The sequence below is a fragment of the Rhinopithecus bieti genome, unplaced genomic scaffold (assembly GCF_001698545.2).
Source record: "Rhinopithecus bieti isolate Rb0 unplaced genomic scaffold, ASM169854v2 scaffold_9981, whole genome shotgun sequence".
Taxonomy (NCBI): Eukaryota; Metazoa; Chordata; class Mammalia; order Primates; family Cercopithecidae; genus Rhinopithecus; species Rhinopithecus bieti.
Window position 1 is genome coordinate 502,190 of NW_016806838.1, and position 21,149 is coordinate 523,338.

The following is a 21,149-nucleotide window of genomic DNA, read 5'->3' on the forward strand; positions in this document are numbered from 1 at the left end:
CATGTATCCTATTTCCTTATTTATCCTCCTTAGCTGGCCATGACATGGAATCAAGGCATATTTTTTTATTTGTTGCCCTTATTGCAAAAGTTTTGTATTTCTGTCCTTAATTTTAGAAGCAGTTGAGGTGAATCTTTAACATTCTTTTTGTCTAAGAAAAAACAAATTTAAACTTAAGTTGCTTTTTGTATGTCTTGCTTATTTTTATCCTTCTATGGATCATTTTCTATTGAAAAATTCTTGCTTTTTAGTTTGAGTCACCTGGAAGAGAAAAAATATAGACAGGTTATTTATGAGCATCCAAATTTAACATTTAAACTCTAGAGAAAGCTTTTGTTAAAGGCTATATGTTCGCCTTTCTTGAGCATGTTTAATCCCAGAGATAAACAGATGTCTCTTTTCTTATGTATTTTTTTCCAATCATGGTAAGATAAAAATCTGAAATTGAGGAAAATCCTTAAAGGAAATGTCAGGCAATCATCACCCTGTTCCTTGGATTCCCTGTTTGACATTCTGCTAAATGAATGGCACCTGCTCAATGAAACTTACTCACTGAATATCACCACTACAAGGAGTTCACTAAGACATAAGGCAGGACATACTGTTCTAACCCAAATTGTTAAAAGATCCGTGGCTCCTTGTGTAAAATTAAACTCTTTCTCCCTGTTTTGACTTCTGCTTTTGTATACAAAAGTTGTATTTGCTGTTTCAGAATTTGAAGGCAACTGGGCTTTAACTCAAACCTTATTTTCTATGCTGCTTATGCTTTTTCTTACCATGCACCTGTCTCTTAGATAACATAACTTGACTGAATAGTTTCCTTTGAAAGACTTTCAGTGTTTCTGTAGTGGGCAGTACCCAGAATTGGCCATGATCTCTCCAGGTTGCCGAGACTCTAGATGAGATTATCACCACCCAACCCCTTCTGGTCACACATCACAATACTGACTGATTTTACTTGATGGTAAAGCTAGTATAAGCATCTCCATGAATGTTTATCATTTTTCTATGGCTCCCAGCTTGTTCTCATGGACTTACTTGTGGTTAACTTCCCTCTCATTTTATATTTAAAGGCTTTCTAGACCAGAATTCCTATGGGCAAATGCATGGCTCTGCACTCTCATGAGTTATACCCAATTCCTAGAAAAGTAGGTTTTTTTAGAATTCTACAATTAAGACATCTGAATCTCATGCACGTTGATAACTCTGTGACAATAATGATATCCAGCAGAACCAGATGTCTTCTAAAGGTCTCTTCCCCTGGGTTTAATCATACGTATAAACATTTGTCAGGAAAGAAATTAGACAGTTTTGGAAAGATTAATTCCTTGTGTAGAAAGCCAGTAATGTCTCTAACATCCAAATTTATCGGGCGAAAGGAAATATTTTCACTTATTCATACAACAAACATTTATTAAATGGCTACTTCTGTGTAACAGATGTTGAACAGATATCTTCATGTTTTAGGTGGCTAGTCTTTAAGGTAGGAAACATATTGTCTTTATTTTAGGTCTTTTAATATTTAATTAATAAGTGCTATCAGGTTATTTGAAAATCTTGGATGAAAATTATTTTCACGTTTGCGAAATAATGAAATGGTCACAAACCCTCTTTTCTCCAGGCTTCCTTCTTCGTTAAAATGAGTCAAATGCCATTGCCTATGTCTTCATTGCCATTAACTTTCTAACATTTAAGTAAACTGTCATCTTGTTGTTGGTGATGTTTTCTCGGGGGAAAAGGTTGGTTGTTTTTTGTTTTAATTAATTTATTTTGCCTTACAAATATCTCTTCCTCCTAATGGGGTCTTCATCCAAACTCATACCAGATATTCAAGCTGCACTGGTGCTTGTTTCTCATTGTAATGATATGGACTTTACCCTCATGGACATACACTGGAGGTTTGCAACTCTACACACTTAACAGTAGAAAATGATGGCCGCTTCTGAAGTGCCAACTTCCTCTGCCATTGGCTTGCTCTTGATAAGCCTAACAATAGTAATAAATAGCTTTCATTCACATGTTATTGGTGGAGGGGGGTCTTCAAAAGACTTTCATGTAGATCTGTAAGGTAGACAAGGCCATGTTCCTTCTCCATTCTGCTGTCAAGAAAGTCACAGCTGGCCGGGCATGGTGGCTCATGCCTGTAATCTCAACACTTTGGGAGTCCGAGACAGGCTGATCACCTGAGGTCAGGAGTTCAAGATCAGGCTGATCAACACAGAGAAACCCCTTCTCTGCTAAAAATACATTAGCTGGGCATGGTGGTGCATGCCTGTAATCTCAGCTACTCGGGAAGTTGAGGCAGGAGAATCACTTGAACCCGGGAGGCGGAGGTTGCAGTGAGCCGAGATCGCGCCATTGCCCTCTAGTCTGGGCAACAAGAGTGAAACTCTGTCTCAAAGAAAATAAAAAATAAAAAGAAAGCCACAACCCAGAAGGCCCGCTATTTACAGCTTGAGACGGGCGTGAAGATATTCCCTTGGGGCTCCTTCCAGTATTTCATAAAGATGTCTCTTCTCTTTAAAGAAGTTTTGAGATTCTCCCATGAGAAGATTTATATTTTAATAGTGGATAGTGGTTTTTCGTTTTTCTTTTCCACATGGGTATGGTGATGGAAACTTACGCTTTCCAAATGTTAAACAACAGAAGAGTGATTAAATTATGACAGATTCATACACTGGGATACAATGTGGCTATTAAAATTATTGTTTTGAGGAATATATAATCACACAGGGAACTGCTCTTGATTATATCAATGTTGCAGGAAAGGAGTGGTACACTAAACAGCAGGATCCCCATTTTGTTTAAAAATTTTACATGTAAAAAAAAACACTGGAATGAATTATACCAAAATGTTAGCAGGAGTTTTCTCTGGATAGTAGGATTCTGGTTTACTTTTATTTTCTTCTTTATAGCTTTTGAATTTTCCAGTTTTCCTCAGTTGACTCATATAATTAAAAAACATAAATGTTATTTTTGCTATTCTCCACAGATTATTAAATTTTAGCTGGAGGAATCCTTTGAGTCTTGCTCTTTTTGAGTGATTCTTGCCATCTTTCATTTGTAAAATTACATTTTAGAATCAAACCTTAAATTGAAATGAGAGGATTGTTTTCATTATTAGTGTAGACATTTGAAATAGTGTATCATTAGTGTAGACATTTTAAGTTGGCCATTATAACCCACTTGCTGGTCTGTTATTTCCAAAAAGTGACTCTTTTTTATATAATTCATTAATTCAGCCAAGCATTATTTTGAGGGCTTGCTATATTTGCCTGTAGATACATGGATGAAGACAACCCAGCCTCTGCTTTCAGGAAATACCAGTCTGGGTTGAGATACACACTAGTAAAGCAGTAATCACAACCGTCATTACACTGGAGGACGATTTCATGAGAAAAGGCTGTGCAGGGTGCTCAGGGAGCTCTGAGAAAGAACACCACATTCATCCCAGCTTGAGTGAGGTTGGAAAGCCCTCCCAGAAAATGGCCTCCTAGCTGAAGGAAGCTCTTCTTTGGATGGCCAACCTATGTCAATCTTGGTAGACAATCGTTGCCTCAAAGGTTTCTTACAATGATTAAGAGTTTGATATTAATTTAAAAAGACAAACCAGGCTGGGCACAGTGGCTGACATCTGTAATCCCAGCACTTTGTGAGACTGAAATGGGAGGACTATTTGAGGCTAGGAGTTGGAGACCAGTCTGGGCAACATAGCAAGATCTCATCTCTACAAAAAATAAAAACAAAAGGAGCCAGGCATGGTGGCGCATGCCCGTAGTCCCAGCCACTCATGAGGCTGAGGTGGGAGGCTCACTTTGGACCCAGGAGTTGGAGGTTGCAGTGAGTTATGGTTGTGCTGCTGCGCCCCAGCTTGGGCAACAGAGCAAGAGCCTCTCTGAAAAAGTGGGAAAAAAAAAGAAGAGGAAACAAAGACAAACCAGTTAACTTGGGCTGTGGGACCTTTATATTTCTTTATTGGGAAGTTCTCTTAATCTTCAGAATTTCTCTTTCTGTTTATTTGGGGAATACTAAAGCATAATTGCCTTACTCTGAAATTATCACAATGATGTGTTTTTACTGCATAATTCATGCAGTAAAAATTGCAAAACTGTATATTACAGTATTGCAATACTGCATATTACGTATTCTTTTATGTAGTGGTTAATACTGATTTTGATCATGTCTTCCACTCCTGTTTCATTCTCCTGCCTCCCCTTACTCTGCAGAAGGAGGCAGTTTGATGTTTTTTTGTTGTTCTTTTACAAGGATAAACTGAGTTCCAGAATGATCACTTGGCTTCTCCAAATTGTGGGATGAGTTAGTAATGAAACTAGAAAGAGAAATTAGAATTTCTTTGTTCAGAGCTCTGACTTCTAAAGTATTTCTCCATGTAAGTAAAGTAGGTTGTTTGCCAAAAATTTATTCACCCTTTAAATCTTTACTGAAAGTAATGAGCTTAAAATAAAGTCTCATGAAGATAATATTGTTACAGCTTAGGATAGAAATTAAGGCTATTTGAGTAGTTTAAAATGTGTCCTGAGTGAAGCTTAAAATTTGTCTATTTAATTAATTTGTTCGGCAATGGATTTTAGATTTTTTTGGAAAAACAATAATTGAAACATTCTTACAACACATCTAAGTATTTTATGATATTTTGATTCACTTAAAATATTTTAAATAAGAGGGATGAGATTAAAAATAAAATCAGAATTGACACAGTATCTATTTGTATGCTACTGAATGATTATGATTTCATTATCAAAAGAGTTTCCTGGCTGGGTGTGGTGGCTCATGCCTGTAATCCCAACACTTTGGGAGGCCAAGGCGGATGGATCACCTGAGGTCAGGAGTTCGAGACCAGCCTGGCCAACATGGCAAAACCGTGTGTCTACTAAAAGTACAAAAACTAACCGGGTGTGGTAGCACGCGCTTGTAATCTCAGCTACTCGGGAGGCCCAGGCTTTGGCAGGAGAATCACTTGAACCCAGGAGGTGGAAGTTGCAGCGAGCCAAGATTGCACCATTGTGCTCCAGCCTGGGCAACAAGAGCGAAACTCCATCACACACACACACACACACACACACACACACACACACACACACACACAGAGTTTTCCTATAAACTATTAATGAAAATACTACTGTTTACTGCTGTTTCAATGATGCTTTTAGTAAATATTTTTACTATTAAAATAATTGATACTCTAATAAATGATGTTCATTAGGTGTTTTATGCTAAAATACTCAAGGAACAGTATAAATAAATATGAAAGAAAATGCATGCACATGTTTCACTGAAGGTGCTAGCAGTTGAATTCCCTTTATATTAATGTTATTACATGTTTTCCTTCTAGTTAAAATGTTCATCTATTTTAGATTATTTAATAAAATGTACCATATTTTATTTAAAATAAGTATTTTGTTGATTTAAATGTAGAAAATGTTGCACTAATTGGAGTTTGAAGAACTTTGTAGTACAAGAATTGTTTTATTATATTTTATATAGAAATTTTTATTTACTACAATTTTGGCGATTTAATTTTAGAGATATCACCTCATACTATTTAATTTTTGGCTCCTACTTCAACCGGGCTTAAGATTTTATATGTAATGCATTATTGCCAGAAAATGCTGCTTATCAACTCTCACTGGGGCTTTTCTAGGAAAAATGAAAATAAAAAACATAACCATCACTATGAGGTTCAAGGGTTTATTTCAGAGTTCAAGAGAGATATAAGCAGAAACTGATATTTTGTCTGGGGATCTAGAATTTGTATCTAACTAAACTTCATGAGAGCAGAGTGATGTTCAGTGGTACCCACTGTCCTTTGCTCTGAGCATCTGTGATGATGGGATTGAAGAACATGGAGCTTCCTGAAGATGATTCAGTAGCCATGTCATAATTTTCAGCCAGTGTTACTTGCGTAGCCATGGGCAAGTTATTTCACTTTCTGAGCCTCTTAACTATTGAGCTTTGAGCAAATAGTATCACAGGCATGAAAATAGGTACAAAAGAAGAACGTAGATCCCATCCTTGGACTCTATGGGGATACTGACCTAATCCACTAAATTATATACCAGTATCAAAAAATGGAAAAACTCTGCAGTTAGGCAAACTACAAATATAAGGGGTGAGAAAATAACAGAAGGGTTAAACACAGGTAGGTGAAATCAATACTGGAAAGCTTTAGGGGGCAAGGAGGGAGGGGGACCTATGCACCACGGATTGGCCAAGCTAATGTTGATTTTTTAAGGATCTGGACCTGGTTCACAAATGACTTGAAGTAATTATCTTAGAAGAGGAAATATGTGTGTGTGTGTGCGTGCGCGCGCACGCACGCTTACTCTCAATGTGGATTAACTATTACCTATTAGAGTTATCATGATCAGGATTCAGGTGCTGATGAAGTAGATCGTACTTCCTTAAATATAGGCTTCTACTTATTTTGATCTGCTTCATTCCTGTGGCATAGGAGAGTAAGCTCTGGCGCCAGTTTCCCTGAGTTTGAATCCTAGCCCTGCCATATTGTCAGTGGTCTTGTAAAAGTTACTTAATTACTTTGTTCCTCTGTTTTCCCATCTGTAAGACGGGGATAATATTGATACCAACCTTATAGACTATTGTAGAGATTCAATAGGGTAGTTAATGTATGTAATTGATGTTCTAAATGCATATAAATCATTTAGAATAGTGCCTGGAACTCAATACATGATAGGCATTAGTAGTAGTGGTGGTGGTGGTGATCTCCATTTCCTACACCTGCTTGTTTGTCTTAAAAAACCATAGTACTGACTCAGTTCTTGCCCCAAAGCAGAGCTGTATGGGAAATTCTGATTCATGGATCAAGGGAACCATGCGAACTCGCAGATCTTCTCCCTTCCAATATCCCCTGCCTCTCCTAATTGTACTCTACTGTTCTGCCCCTGACAATCCAAAACTGTGACCCGAAAACTGAGTTTTAAGGAATTTGTTCTTCAGTAACACATGCTCGTCTTTGTATCCCCAGGAATGAGGGGAGAATCATACTTCATCGGAATGAGGAGCCCGGGACAGCAGGGACACATCCCTGAAGATGGAGGACTTTTCTTACTGTGTTGCATAGACAGGGACTGGGCTGTCACTCGTTGTTTTGCAGAAGAAGCCTTTCAAGCAATCACTGACTTCAATGACCTCCCCAACTCGTTGTTTGCGTGCAATGTTCACCAGTCAGTATTTGAAGGAGAAGACAGCAAGGTAAGATGCCTTTTTCTGTTCCTGAAACATGGGGAGATGTGGCATTATCTCAAAGTAATCCTGTTGTTCATTTGTGGTTGGTGTTTTGAAGGTTTTGAAAATGTTTACTTGGCTCTATTTTTGGCATGTGTACCAGTATAAGAAAATCCCGTTCTATTATCAACTAACTTTAGAGGTACATCTGACAGGTTTGTAGATGAAAATATGTTGAATCAAATTGAGTCCTCTGTGACTCATAGGTCTGTCTAGCAAAACAAATGGTGTTAATGTGGATGGTAGGAAATGCCCCTTAAGCTAGGAAGCAGAAGTCTTAAACTCCTAAATGTTTCCTTTTCCCCTTCTCTGCCATAAATATAATTTGCCTTTCTCAAAACAGTATAAACTCCATTTTACCTCCAACCTTCCTGCAGCTTGATGAATGTTCTAAAAAAGCCTTCTTAAACTGTGAGCCAAGTCTCACAGTAGATATTAGAGAAGGTAAGTTGGTTGGCATCTGAGTCCTTCTTTGTTCACTGATACCGTGGTGGTATTGCCATGTGTGTGTTGTAAGAATTTGAATGAAGCAGTAACTCCTCAATTTGAAATGATTGGGGAATGAGGTTTTCTATGTATTAACATTTTCCATCTTCCCATGTTAAGAAACAGACTTAACTTAGTGTAAATGTTTTTGGCAATCACAGTAAATATTCCATTTGGAGACCTTTCCAAAGTTTATTTCAGATTTCTCTGACCTTTAAATGGGGTATCTAAATGGATTAAACCTTCCCTTGTGGATGTAGATTCTTAGTTATAAAAGCCACTATTATACTACTGAAACATGGACAAAATATTTTGGATAAAGGGCCTTTTTTTCTTTTTTCTTTTTTGTTTTGTTTTGTTTGAGACAGATTCTCGCTCTGTTGCCCAGGCTGGAGTGCAGTGGCCTGATCTTGGCGCACTGCAAGCTCCGCCTCCTGGGTTCAGGTCTTTCTCCTGCCTCAGCCTCCCTAGTAGCTGAGACTACAGGCGCCCGCCACCACGCCCAGCTAATTTTTTGTATTTTTAGTAGAGATGGGTTTCATCATGTTAGCAAGGATGGTCTTGATCTCCTGACCTCGTGATCCGCCCACCTCCGCCTCTCAAAGTGCTGGGATTACGGGCGTGAGCCACTGCGCCCAGCCGGGCCTTTTTGTTTTTCTAAACTAAAGTATATGACTCTCTGTGAGATATAAGAGTAGGCTTTATGATTGCTGTTTCACAAGCTTTTGGTCTTTGTGCCCATTGCTGAAGTCTGTGTCTGGCACAATTACTGGAAGTCTGATTTATGGATATGATTGATTTTGTAGACAATCCTGATAGCCACAGAGAAAACCATCCAAGAGGATTAGGAGTTATTTTAAGCCATTTAAAGATATTTTTATAATGATATCAGTTTGGAGTTGAACTGTTGAAATTATGGGCTGAAAATAGCTTGAAATGCAAGGAATTATATATAATTAGAATCTCCAGTGCAATGATCATCAGACTATTTAAAGTAAGAAAGTGGCACATGCCAATTTCTTCTTTGAAAGAAACTGGGAATTTTGTTCTTGGATTATAACCAGATTATCACAAATGATAATTTACTCAGGGCAAGTAGTTTCCTCTGAAATATACCTGCCATAAACTGTAAAGCAATAGTCTATGTATTCTCATTATATCACAATGAGATTTAATTAGAAGGATTTTCACAATATCACAATTAGAAGGATTTTCCTTAGAGATTTAATTGGGGTTTTGATTCTTTCCTTTTAAAATACTTCCCAGTAGATTGAAACTATGAGACCTAGGAAGGTGCTAATCTCATTTAGCAGTGCTGCTCAAGAATGGCTGATTAACTGAATTAGAACTGAGGACACAGAAGGACAAGGGCTGGTGGGGGGAGTTCATGAGAGTCTGCACACATCTATCTTGATATTCTGATTTGTGACTGAATAGTGGATTACAAGATTTTCTCATCTAATGTGTATATGAAGTTTGTGCATAGCAGTTTGGGAAATAGTATTTGGTTTTAGGATGACCTTGATAAAATTTTGAGGCAAAATAAACAAGAATATAGTTAATCGCACTCAGTTTCAAATGATTTAGATCACAATTTTACAACCATGGAGGTGAATTTTATAATTGGCCAAAGTCTATGTAATTCAGCTTACTAAATCAGAAAGTCTTCTACCTGGGGGAGATTTTTTTATTTTACTCTTCCTTTTGTGGATAGTCTTTAGGATACCAAATAATCTGACATGGATTTAGTTTTGATTTAATTATATCTATATGGTTGAAGGTGACAAAACAGGATAATCAGATACCAGATAAGTTGACAGTAGCCAGAAGGCATGATCACTGGGACTCCAGAAAAAAAAGTGGAGCGTATTGTGGCATCTCATTTTCACTGCCATATTTTTCTTCCAGACCCAGAAATTCATATTGCTTTCCTTTAACCTCCTTTTAAACTATTATAATAAAATCACTTATTTTAAGACATTAAGTATCATACTCCATTCTGTCAGAATATTCTTTCCACAAGGTTTAGATTTTGTGAATCTGAGCCATCAAGTCTGATGATGGGTACTTTTCCCAAAGGGTGGACATTTTAGGCACTGTGATAAGTTGGTGGGGAGATATTTTTAGGCAGGGGTAAAAGAAGCAAAAAGCATTTCCAGCACTCCTTGTATTTGCCTATGGGCAAGGCTGGCCATGGTAATTGTTTTTCTATTTGGCTTTGGGAAGATGTATTCAGCAGCCTGGAATTATAGCAGTGGGTGGAGACATCAGAAATGATGCTTAGCCTTCATTTCCAAGGTTTAGGAGGGTAGGTGGTTTCATATGTAATTTGTTTTGGCAGAGTCCTTTCTTTTTTGGCAAAGCCGGCTTCTGAAATCCTTGTGTCTTGATATTGACGGATTTGGGTTTAGCCTTTGCCCTACAATTATTATAAAGTATATATTTAACTTCCATAGTTGGGTAGGAATTAAACCTTTTGCTTTCTGTCACAAATGAGTCTTGCAGCATTCTCTTCTCTAGTTTCCCACGTCTGAGATACCTTTTTGTTTTTGAGGAAATTTATGGGGTACTAAATGGAACTTCTCGTAATATAGGTAACAGCACAGGATATGATCTGGATCTGTTTATTTCTGTATCACTTTGTTCTATTCAAAGTGATAAATATTCTGATATGCTCATTTCTGTTGTCCTATTTACATTCTAAGTTCTGACACCTAAAGCACATGTTAAAAAACAGCTTTGTGTTGTCCGTAATGTTCATTCCAATTTTCAGTTAGGTAGAATTCTGTGAGATTGTATTTTGATTTGATGCTTTTGCAATGAGTGAGCACATACTTCATTGAGGCTTGTTGTGGTCCAGATGGTTGAGATTTGTTTATATAACACAAAGGAGAACTGGAGCTGGAGGAAATTGGCATCTGAAACCAATAAATGCAGATTGCTGTTTGCGTGCTACAGCTTGAAGTATAAATATTTTTGTATGAAACACATTTAAAACTGTGATCTTCACAGTATCCAACACCTGAAAATTACTAGGGTACATTTCTCTTCAGAGCGCTCCCCTGGGTTCATCTTTTGGGATCCAGCTGGGCTGCAGAAGTCATCTTGAGGAAGGTGAGGCTGGGAAGGTTGTCCTTTGAGCAGCCTTGTGTCTGTGCTAAAGACAGATAAGGGTCTGCTGGGTTGGATGTTGGAATGCACTGCTTGCTAAAGGGGAACAGTGAAGCAATGACTATGAAATGTTTAGCCAAATTCAACTGAATAAGGAGAAACCAGAAAGGTGACTTTTTAAAAAAATTATTATACTTTAAGTTCTGGAATACATGTGCAGAACATGCAGGTTTGTTACATAGGTACACACGTGCCATGATGGTTTGCTGCACCCTTCAACCTGTCACCTACATTAGATATTTCTCTAAAATATGAATTTATTCAATTTATTAATAATTATAACAGCAGCAGCAAATACCTATATAGCGTTTGGCATGGTGCCAGGTGCTTTACATGAGCCCTTTACTTGTCATGACAACCCTATGAGGGTAGTATCTTTCTGTAACTCTACTTCCTGGGTGCATGTCACGATTGTATTCCCTGCACCCTACTGGCTGTTTCTGCCCGATGTGTAAGCAGAAGTGACTTGTGTCATTTTTAGGCCAAGAATTTAATGTACCAATTCTGAAGAATGTTCCTTTTGCTCTGTTAGGGAAACTGGCATTGTGCCAAGTAGTGCTGGCTTAGGCAGTTTGGGTCCTGGAGTAAGGACAGTGATGATATAGGGTAGAATCCTAGCTAACCTATGATGAACATGTAATGCAACAAGAAAAATAAACAAATAAGAACTTTTGTTGGTTCAGGCCACTGGATTTTGGGGTTTGTTATTATAGTATAAATTAATCCATCTAGATTGATATAATAAGTATCATTATCCCTATTTTTCAGGAGAGGACACTAGAGAGCAGAGACTTTGCCCATGGTCTAAGGTAGTAGTGGCCAAGGCAGGATTCAAATCTAGGCTGCCAGGCTACAGAGTTCATGCTTTTAAACATTATGTACTACTGCCTCCTGATATACAGATATTTATAGAAAGCAGGTATGATATTTGGCTCTGGGGATGCAATGGTAAACAAGATAGGCTTAAATTTAATTTATGATGTACCAAGAGAGGTCTATTCAAAATAAGCAAACAAATAATAGACATAATAAATGCTGATGGTGATGCCAAAACAAAAGGACATTTAGCATATTTTCAACTACATTCATTCCCTTACACACACAGACAGACATACACACATCACACATGAACATACACAGTTTTTTAAAAATAAGGGGGTAATTCTGCCAACCATTAAAGAGTATGTTCTACTAGAATGGGCATGTGATGAGAGACCTGGCTCTACTGTTCTCTTAGTCTTTGTGTGTCTTGTAAATAGATCATTGCAATGCATTGCAGGTAGCTAGAGTGATTCTAATATTCAAAGATGTGCATTTTCATTCAGCAAATCCACTAAATCTGAACCAATTTCTTCTTCTTGAGTTCAGCTGACAAAACGCTGAGCTAGTCTAACATTGCAGGCATTATGAGAGCATCCTAAAGGATTTTCAAAGCTAAATCTGATTATTTGTGGTTTTTGCTTTATTCTAGAGGAATTTTAACTAGAGGAACTCTCACTCTAGTTTGTAGGAGAATGTCGATGTTTACTTTAAACTTTACAACTGCAGGTCTACAATCTCTTGTCTATAGTAGTGAAATCTGAAAATTTGAAAACTGAGACTTTTTTTCACAGTCCATTTTGAGACAAAACATCACTTCATTAAAATCTGACCTGAACTGATAAGAAGCTACTTGTAGTGTGACTAGTCAGCTATTTCTCTGTAGAAATATTCCTGCCTTTAATTACTAGCGGCTGCCCCAGACATTGCTGGGACATTACACAGTATGAACCCTGTGCCCAGTATTACATATCCAAATCCCCCAATTCAGAATGCCAAACATATCACTCTTCAAGAGTTTCAGACAGTAGGTTGTAGATCTATAAAACATAAAAATGAATCTACATTCCATTTTCAAAACGAAGAATGAATTCATCATGGAAATCTGAAATGCCATAAAGTGAACAATTAAATGTATTTTGCCCATAAGATGCTCATGTCTATTTTCTTAATTTTAAATAATTTATTTTAATTGATTAACAAAATTATATATACATTTATTGTATACAATATGTTTTGAAATATGTATGCATTATGTAATGACTAACAAGCTAATTACCATATACATTATCTCACATACTTATTACTTCTTTGTGGGGAGAATATATAAAATCTACCTTCCTAGTGATTTTAAAAGTACAATAGATTATTTTTAACTAAAGTCACCATGTTGTAGAATAGATCTTTTGAACTCATTCCTCCTGTCCAGCTGAAATTTTGTAGCCTTTATTCAACAACTCCCCAGCCCCTGGTAAGTACCATTCTACTCTTGGTTTCTATGTGTCTGACATTTTTATAATTCACATGTAGGTGAGATTATGTAATATTTGGCTTTCTGTACCTGGCTTATTTCACTTAACATACTGTCCTTCATTTTCATCCATGTTGTGCAAAGACAGGATTTCCTTCTTGTTTAAGGCTGACTAGTATTTCATATATACCACATTTTCTTTATCTATTCATCTATTGATGAACACTTAGGTTAAGTCCATATCTTGGCAATTATAAATAATGCTGCAGTGAATGATAGAGAGCAGATATCTCTTCAACACACCAATTTCATTTTATTTAGATGTATACCCAGTAGTGGGATTGTTGGATCAAATGGTGGTTCTATTTTTAGTTTTTGAAGGAAACTCCATACTGTTTTCCATAATAAGTGTACCAATGTAAATTCCCACTAACAATGTGTAATAGTTTCCGTTTCCTGACATCATCACCAACACTTTCACCTTTTTTACATTAGCCGTCCTAACAGGTGTGAGGTGATATTTCATTGTGGTATTAATTTGCATTTCCCTGATCATTAGTAATGTTGAGTACTTTTTAATATACCTATTGGTCATTTGTATGTCTTCTTTTGAGAAATGTCAATTCAGCTCCTTTGCCTATTTTTAAATCAGGTTATTTGTTTTCTTGATATTGAGTTGTTTGAATTCCTTATGTATTTTTGGCTGCTAACTCCTTGTCAGATTTACAAATATTTTGTCTCCTTGCAAATATTTTCTCCATTAATTGTTTCCTTTACTGTACAAAAGACTTTTAGTTTAATGTAATCCCATTTATTTTTGCTTTTGTTGGCTGTGCTTTTGTGATCATATCCAAAAAATCATTACCCAGACCAAAGTCAACAATTCTTTTCATACATTTTCTTCTAGTAGTTTTACAGTTTTAAGTCTTATGTAAGTCTATTTCATTTTGAATTTATTTTTGCTTATGGCATGAGCTAAAGTTCTGATTTCATTCTTCTGCATGTGGATATCCAGTTGTCCCAACATTATTTATTAAAGAGACTGTTTTTCTTCTTTGTGTGTTCTTGGCACCTTTGTGGAAAATCAATTGACTATAAATGCATGGATTTATTTCTGGGCTTTCTATTCTGTTCCATTGGTCCATGTGCTGGTTTTTATGTTAGTATCATGATGTTTTGATTACTATAGCTTGGTAGTATATTTTGAAGTCAGCTTTTTTCTTTTTACTCAAGATCGTTTTGGCTATTCAGAGTCCTTTGTGGTTCCATATAAATTTTAGGATTTTTTTTCTATTTCTGTGAAAAAATGTTATTGGAATTTTGTTAGAGATTGCATTGAATCTATAGATTGCTGTCTGTAGTATGAATGTTTTAATTACAGTAATTCTTCTAGCCACTGAAGATGGAATATCTTTTCATTTATTGTGTCTTCTTCAGATTCCTTCATTATGTTTTATAGTTTTCAGTGTACAGGTCTTTCACTTTCTTGGTTAAATTTATTTCTAAGTATTTGATTTTTCTTAGCTTTTGTAATTTGGTTGGTTGTTTTAGTTTCTTTTCCAGGTAGTTCTTTGTTAGTATATAGAAATGTTACTGATTTTTGTATTTTGGTTTTGTATCCTACAACTGTACTGAATTTGTTTATTATTCTAACAGTTGTTTGACAGAGTGTTTAGGGTTTTCTATGTATAAGGTCATGTAATCTGCAGATAGGGACAATTTAACTTCTTCCTTTCCAGTTTGGATGCCTTTTCTTTCTTTTTCTTGCCTAATTGCTTTGGCTAGAATTTATAGTATTATGTTGAATAAAATTGGTGAGAGTGGGCGTCCTTGTCTTGTTCCTAATCTTAGAGGAAAATCTTCCACCTTTTCAATGTTAAGTATGGTGTCAGTTGTGAGTTTGTTATATATGGCCTTTGTTATTTCGAGGTGCATTCCTTTGACAACTAATTTGTTGAGAAATTTTATTATGAAAGAGTGTTGAATTTTGTCAAATGCTTTTTCTGTTTCTATTGAGATGACCATATGTTTTTTATCCTTCATTCTGTTAATGTTGTGTATCGCATTTACAGATTTGCATTTCTTGAATTATTCGTGCTTTTCTGTGACAAATCTCACATGATTGTGGTGAACAATCATTTTAATGTGCTGTTGAATTTAGTTTACAGGTATTATGTGGATGCTTTTTGTATCTGTGTTCATTGGGGATACTGGTCTATAATTTTCTTGTCTTTGTGGTATAGTTATCTGACTTTGGTATCGGGATAGTACAGGCTTTGTAAAATACGTTTGGAAGCATTCCTTTTTCAATTTTTTGGGAAAAGTTTGATAATAATTGGTTTCAGTTCTTTAGATGTTTGTTAAAATTCAGTAATAAAGTGATTGTGTTCTGGGCTTTTCTTTGGTAGGAGACATTTAATTACTGATTTGATCTTTTTACTTGTTATTGGTCTGTTCATGTTTTCTTTTTCTTCATGATTCAGTCTTGGTAGGTTTTATGTCTCTAGGAATTTATCCATTTCTTCTAAGTTACCCAACTGTTGGCGTATAATTATTCATAGTAATTTCCTATGATCCTTTGTATTCCTGTGGTATCAGTTCTAATGTCTCCTCTTTCATTTCTGATTTTATGTGAGTCTCTCAGATTTTTTTTTTATTAATCTAGCTTAAGGGTTGTTGATTTTGTTTATCTTTTTAAAAGGCCAACTCAGTTTTATCGATCATTTCTACTATTTTTCTAGTCTATTTCATTTATTTTCTGATATTTATTATTTCCTTTATTCTACTAACTTTGGGCTTAGTTTGTTCTTTTCTTTTTAATTCCTTGTTGTATGATGTTATGTTTTTTGTTTGAAATCTTCTTTTTCAATGTAGGCATGTATTGCTATAAGTTTTTTTCTTAGAGATATTTTGCTGTATCTCATAGTATGCTAGTAGGTTTTAGTATTTTGTGTGTCCATTTGCATTTGTCTCAAGATATTTTTAAATTCTTCTTTGACTTATTGGTTGTTCAGGAGCATCTTGTTAAATTTTTATGTATTTGTAAATTTTCTGGAATTCTTTCTGTTATTGTTCTCTAGTTTTATATACCATGGTGGTTTAAAAAGATATTTGATATGATTTTAATCTTTTAAAATTTGTTAAGACATTTTTTGGTCTAATATGATCTATCCTGGAGAATATTATGTGTACACTTGAAAAGAATGTATATGTATCCTGATACTATTGGATTGGATCTTTTGTATATGTCTGTTAGGTTTATTTGGTCTAATGTGCAATTGAAGTCTGATGTTTCCTTACTGATATTCTGTTTGGATTATCTATCCTTTGCTGAAAGTGGAGTATGGAAGTCCTCTACCATTATTGTGTTATAGTCTCTCTCTCTCTCTAGATCTATTAATATTTGCTTTATATTTTTAGATGCTCCAATGTTGGGCACATGTGTATTTACAACTGTCATTTCTTAACAAATTAATCATTTTATCTTATATAATGACTGTCTTGTGCTACTTTTTTAATGTAAATTCTATTTTATCTAATATAAATAGCTACCCCTGCTCTTATTTGGTTAGCATTTACATGGAATATCTTTTTCCCTCCCTTTCCTTTTAGGATATATGTGAAGTGTGTCTATTGTAGGCAGTGTATAGTTAGGTCTTTTTTAAAAAGCCCGTTCAGTCATTCAGTCATTCTTGTCTTTTGATTGGAAAATTGAATCAATTTACACTCAAAGAAATAATTGATAGGTAAGGATTCATTAGTACAATTTTGTTAATTGTTTTTGGTTGTTTTGTAGATGTGTTGTTCCTTTCTCTCTTACTGTGAGAGAAATTGTAATTAGATGATTTTCTTTAGTGGTATGCTTTGATTCCTTATTTTTTTTTTTTTTTTTTTTTTTTTTTTTGAGATGGAGTCTTGCTCTGTCGCCCAGGCTGGAGTGCAGTGGCCAGGTCTCAGCTCACTGCAAGCTCCGCCTCCCGGGTTCACACCATTCTCCTGCCTCAGCCTCCCGAGTAGCTGGGACTACAGGCGCCCGCCACCACGCTCGGCTAGTTTTTTGTATTTTTTAGTAGAGACAGGGTTTCACCGTGTTAGCCAGGATGAGATTCCTTACTTTTTATGGTTTGTGTATCAACTAAAGGATTTTGGTTTGTGGTTATATCATTAGGCTTACATAAAATATCTTATAATTAAAATTGACTTTTTTATGCTGACAATTTGATCACATGAAAAACTCAAAAGTTTTACTCCGCTTTCTGCATTTTATGTTTTTCATGCCACAGTTTACATTGTTTTATATTATATATCCCTTAACAAATTATAGTAGCTATCATTATTTTTATAATTTAGTCTTTGAACCTTCATACAAAAGATATAAGTGGCTTACGTAGAACCATTATAGTAGTGGAATATTCTGAATTTGACTGTGTACTGATTTTTACCAAGAAATTTTATACTTTCCTATGCTTGACTGTATTACTAATTAGCATCCTCCTTTTCTTTCAGATTGAAGAAATCCCATTAGCATTTCTTGTAAAATAGGTCTGGTGGTGATAAACTGTCAGCTTTGTTTGTCTGGGAAAGTATTTTTCTCTCCATTTCTGAAGGATAGATTTGCTGGGTCAAGAATTCTTGGTTGGCAGTCCCCATCACCCCACCCCACCCTGCCTCCGTGTTATCACTTTGAATATATTATCCCACTCTCTTCTGGCCTGTAAGATTTATGTAAAAAAGTCTATTGTTAGCCCTATTGGAACTTCATTACATGTAATATGCTTCTTTCTTTCTTTTTTTTCTTGCTTTTAGGATCCTCTTTTAATCTTTGATTTTTGATAGTTTGATTATAATATGTCTTATTTTAATTCGTTTGGTCTGAATCTTAGTGGAGACCTTCCTGTACCTGGATATTTGTATATGTTTCCAGATTTGAAATTTTTCTGCTATTATTTCTTTAACAGTTTCCTAGCCCTTTATTGTTCTACTCTTACTTTTTAACTCCAATAATTTGAATACTTGCTTATGATGCTGTCCTATAAATCCCATAAACTTCCTTTATGCATTTTCATTCACTTTAATATTTTTCATCTGACTATATATTTTCAAATAACCTGTCTTCAAGTTCACAGGCTTTCTTTTGCTTCACCAGTTCTGCTATTGACACCCTCTATTGTATTTTTAACTTTGTTCACTGCATTTTTCAGCTCCAGAATTTTTTAAGTAATTCAATCTCTCATATTCTGGTTGCTTATTGTTCTTCTGATTTTGTTAAAATATTTCTCTCTATTTTACTATATTTTTGTGAGGTTTCTTAAAGCAATTATTTTGAATTCTTTGTCAGGCAGTTTATAAATCTTTATTTTGAGGGTGGTTATTGGTGCTTTATTTTATTCCTTTGTTGGTGTCATGTTTCCCTGATTGTTTCTAATTTTTGTGACTGTGTATTAGTTTCTATGCATTTGAAGAAGTAGGGACTTATTCTAGTCTTTTTGGACTGGCTTTGTCTGGGGGAAGTCCTCTACTAGTCAGCTCATCCAGAGATTCTCAGCAGCTGGTCTGGCATGGTCCATGGGTGAACTTTCTGCTTGAGTCCTTGGATAGCCTATCCTGGTGCCTGGGTCAGCAGGTGGGCAGGCCTGGTGTTTGAGTCCATAGGGTTAGGCCTGGAGCCTGGATCTACTGAGATAAACCTGTTGATTGGGTCTATGGGAGTGTACGTAGGGCCTTTGTCCATAAGGACAGGCCTAGAGACTGAGTCTATAGAAGCTGGCCTGAAGCCTGGGTTTATAGAGGCTGACCTGGTACAGGGGTGCTCTTTGAGTCTGATTCTGCAGGGGCTGGCTAGGTGCTGGTATGGACCTGATTTCTAGGTTCACTGGGACTTTCCTGAAGTCTGAGTCCACAGGGACTGGCTTGGCACTGTAGTAGGCCTGGAGCCTGTGTCAACTGCAGCCTGGGGACACTGGAACTGGCCAAGGGCCTAGGGGATAGCCTGTTGCTAGGACAAGTGTGGAACCTGGGACAAGTGTGGAGCCTGGGGGCCGGATATGCAGGTGTTGGCCTGGAGGCTAGGTACATGAGGGGAGGCCTGGGTCTTGGGGTCACAGGTGCTGTCCTGGTACCTGGGTCCACAGGGGTGGTCCTGGAGCCTAGCTCTGTGTGTAGAAGCCCAGCAGTGAGGTCTACTGGGATATACCTAGCCCCTGGGTCTGCTGGAACAGGCCTGGCCCATGAATATGCTGGAGCATGAAGCTGTAGGGACTGGCATGGAAAATGAAGCTGTAGGGACTGGCTTGGCATTGGGCAGGCTCTTGGAACCTGTGTCTTTGAGTGTTAGCCTGGTAACTGATGCCAGGGTTGCCAACCTGGCAAAGGGGCAGGTCGAAAGCCTGGGACTTTGTGGGCTGACCTGGGGCCTGGGGCCATAGGAGTTTGCCTGGAATCTGAGTCCATGGGTACCAGTACAATGACTAGAGCTGTGAGGGGGCTCATGTCTTTTGGAAATAAAGGATACATTCAAGCTAGGGTGAGCATTGTATATAAATACTGTCTGTGTAGCCCTCCCCAAGCCAAACTCTGACACTCACTGAGTCTTTCTTTGAATATCTATAGATTAAAGCCTTTGGCCTTGACCTGCTTGTGCAGCCCACATCCCTTCATTCTAGCTCCTCACTAATGGTCTGGTCTGGGTCTATAGGAGAGACTCTTAGCCCATGAAACAGATAGTTACTGCTGCATGCACTTGACTCAGGGAGCTTAAATTGTGAAATATTTTATATCAACTACCCAGACATATTTTCCTTTTCTTCATTTACATTTTCTTCTCTAGACCCTGAAGCCCTTCAAGGCAGACATAATTTATATTTTTGTCTTCTTTGTATTTCTAGTGCCTTGCAAAGGGCCTGACACAGAGTAGGTGCTCAATCAATATTGAATTGAAATTCTTCTTAAACAGTGACCAAATTAAGACATAGAGAGATGAATTTGCCAGAAATCAGCTGATTATTTGGAGAGATAAAAAAGAGTAGAGTGAGGCTTTCTGACTTTTAAGTCCAATTCATTACCCACTGTGCATCACTGTCTGAATTGTACTGTGGAAAGCAGGTTCTAAAAACAAAGTTGGCTATACATCAGCACAAACTTCCATGTAGGAGAATGTAAGGCAGAAAGAACTCAGGCGATTCAGAAGCAATGCTCAAGCCAAATGTAAATGTACTGAATCCAAATCACTCTTGTAGTTAAGATTTGACATTCATAAAGAAACCTGCTATATACGTCAATTTATATTTATGTAATGTTCAAAATTTTTAGAGGGGACTGACTCATTTAGTAAGCCAAGTGAATAAAAAATTAGAGGTGTCTTAAGCACATTTATTTTTATAACTACATCGAGGAGAAGAAAAGGGAGATGGGTAAAAAGAGAGTAGCAATAAAAGCAATAAAGAAAATATTTATATTATTATGTTTATATTATTATAATAAATAAATAAATAAGTTTAAAAAGGTAACAATAAAAGCTAAAATCTGGTGCTTTGGAAGACCCTAGAAAACATTAAGGCTGGTTGGAAAATTCATGCCAGGGATCTGTAACAAAGGATAAACATGAAGATAATAATTCATTATGGTTTCAGTATCACTGAATATATGTTGTACAAATAAAACAGAACTGAACTATGGGAACTTGAGGGTGGGAAAATGGATCAGCAAATATTAGTTTTAAATATGAAAGCAGGTAACAGTTAAGTTAGACATAAAATATTTAAGGAATACTTAGGAGTTTCACTGTTTTTCTTGTGTTGTTCATTCGTTATAGGTAAAAGTGACATTTATGGTTATGTTTGTTGTCTTAAGGAATATTTAAATTGTTGAAAAGGCATATCATTGTACTCAGGAGGTTAAATCTGTTTTTGTTTTCTTTTTTTTTTTTTTTTTTTTTTTT

At 36.4% G+C, this 21,149-nt stretch overlaps 1 protein-coding gene across 3 annotated transcripts in view; it reads left to right on the top strand.

Annotated features, from left to right (window-relative positions):
- Positions 1-21,149, top strand: part of RCAN2 (regulator of calcineurin 2) — a 263,771-nt gene that overhangs the window by 29,050 nt on the left and 213,572 nt on the right. For all 3 annotated transcript variants that reach the window (XR_001886730.1, XM_017878079.1, XM_017878078.1), the window contains exon 2: positions 7,007-7,233. Coding sequence is in view for 2 of the 3 variants with exons in the window: in XM_017878079.1 (XP_017733568.1) it covers positions 7,009-7,233 (225 nt within the window). In the remaining variant the exon portion in view is untranslated. The remainder of the gene's footprint in view (positions 1-7,006; positions 7,234-21,149) is intronic.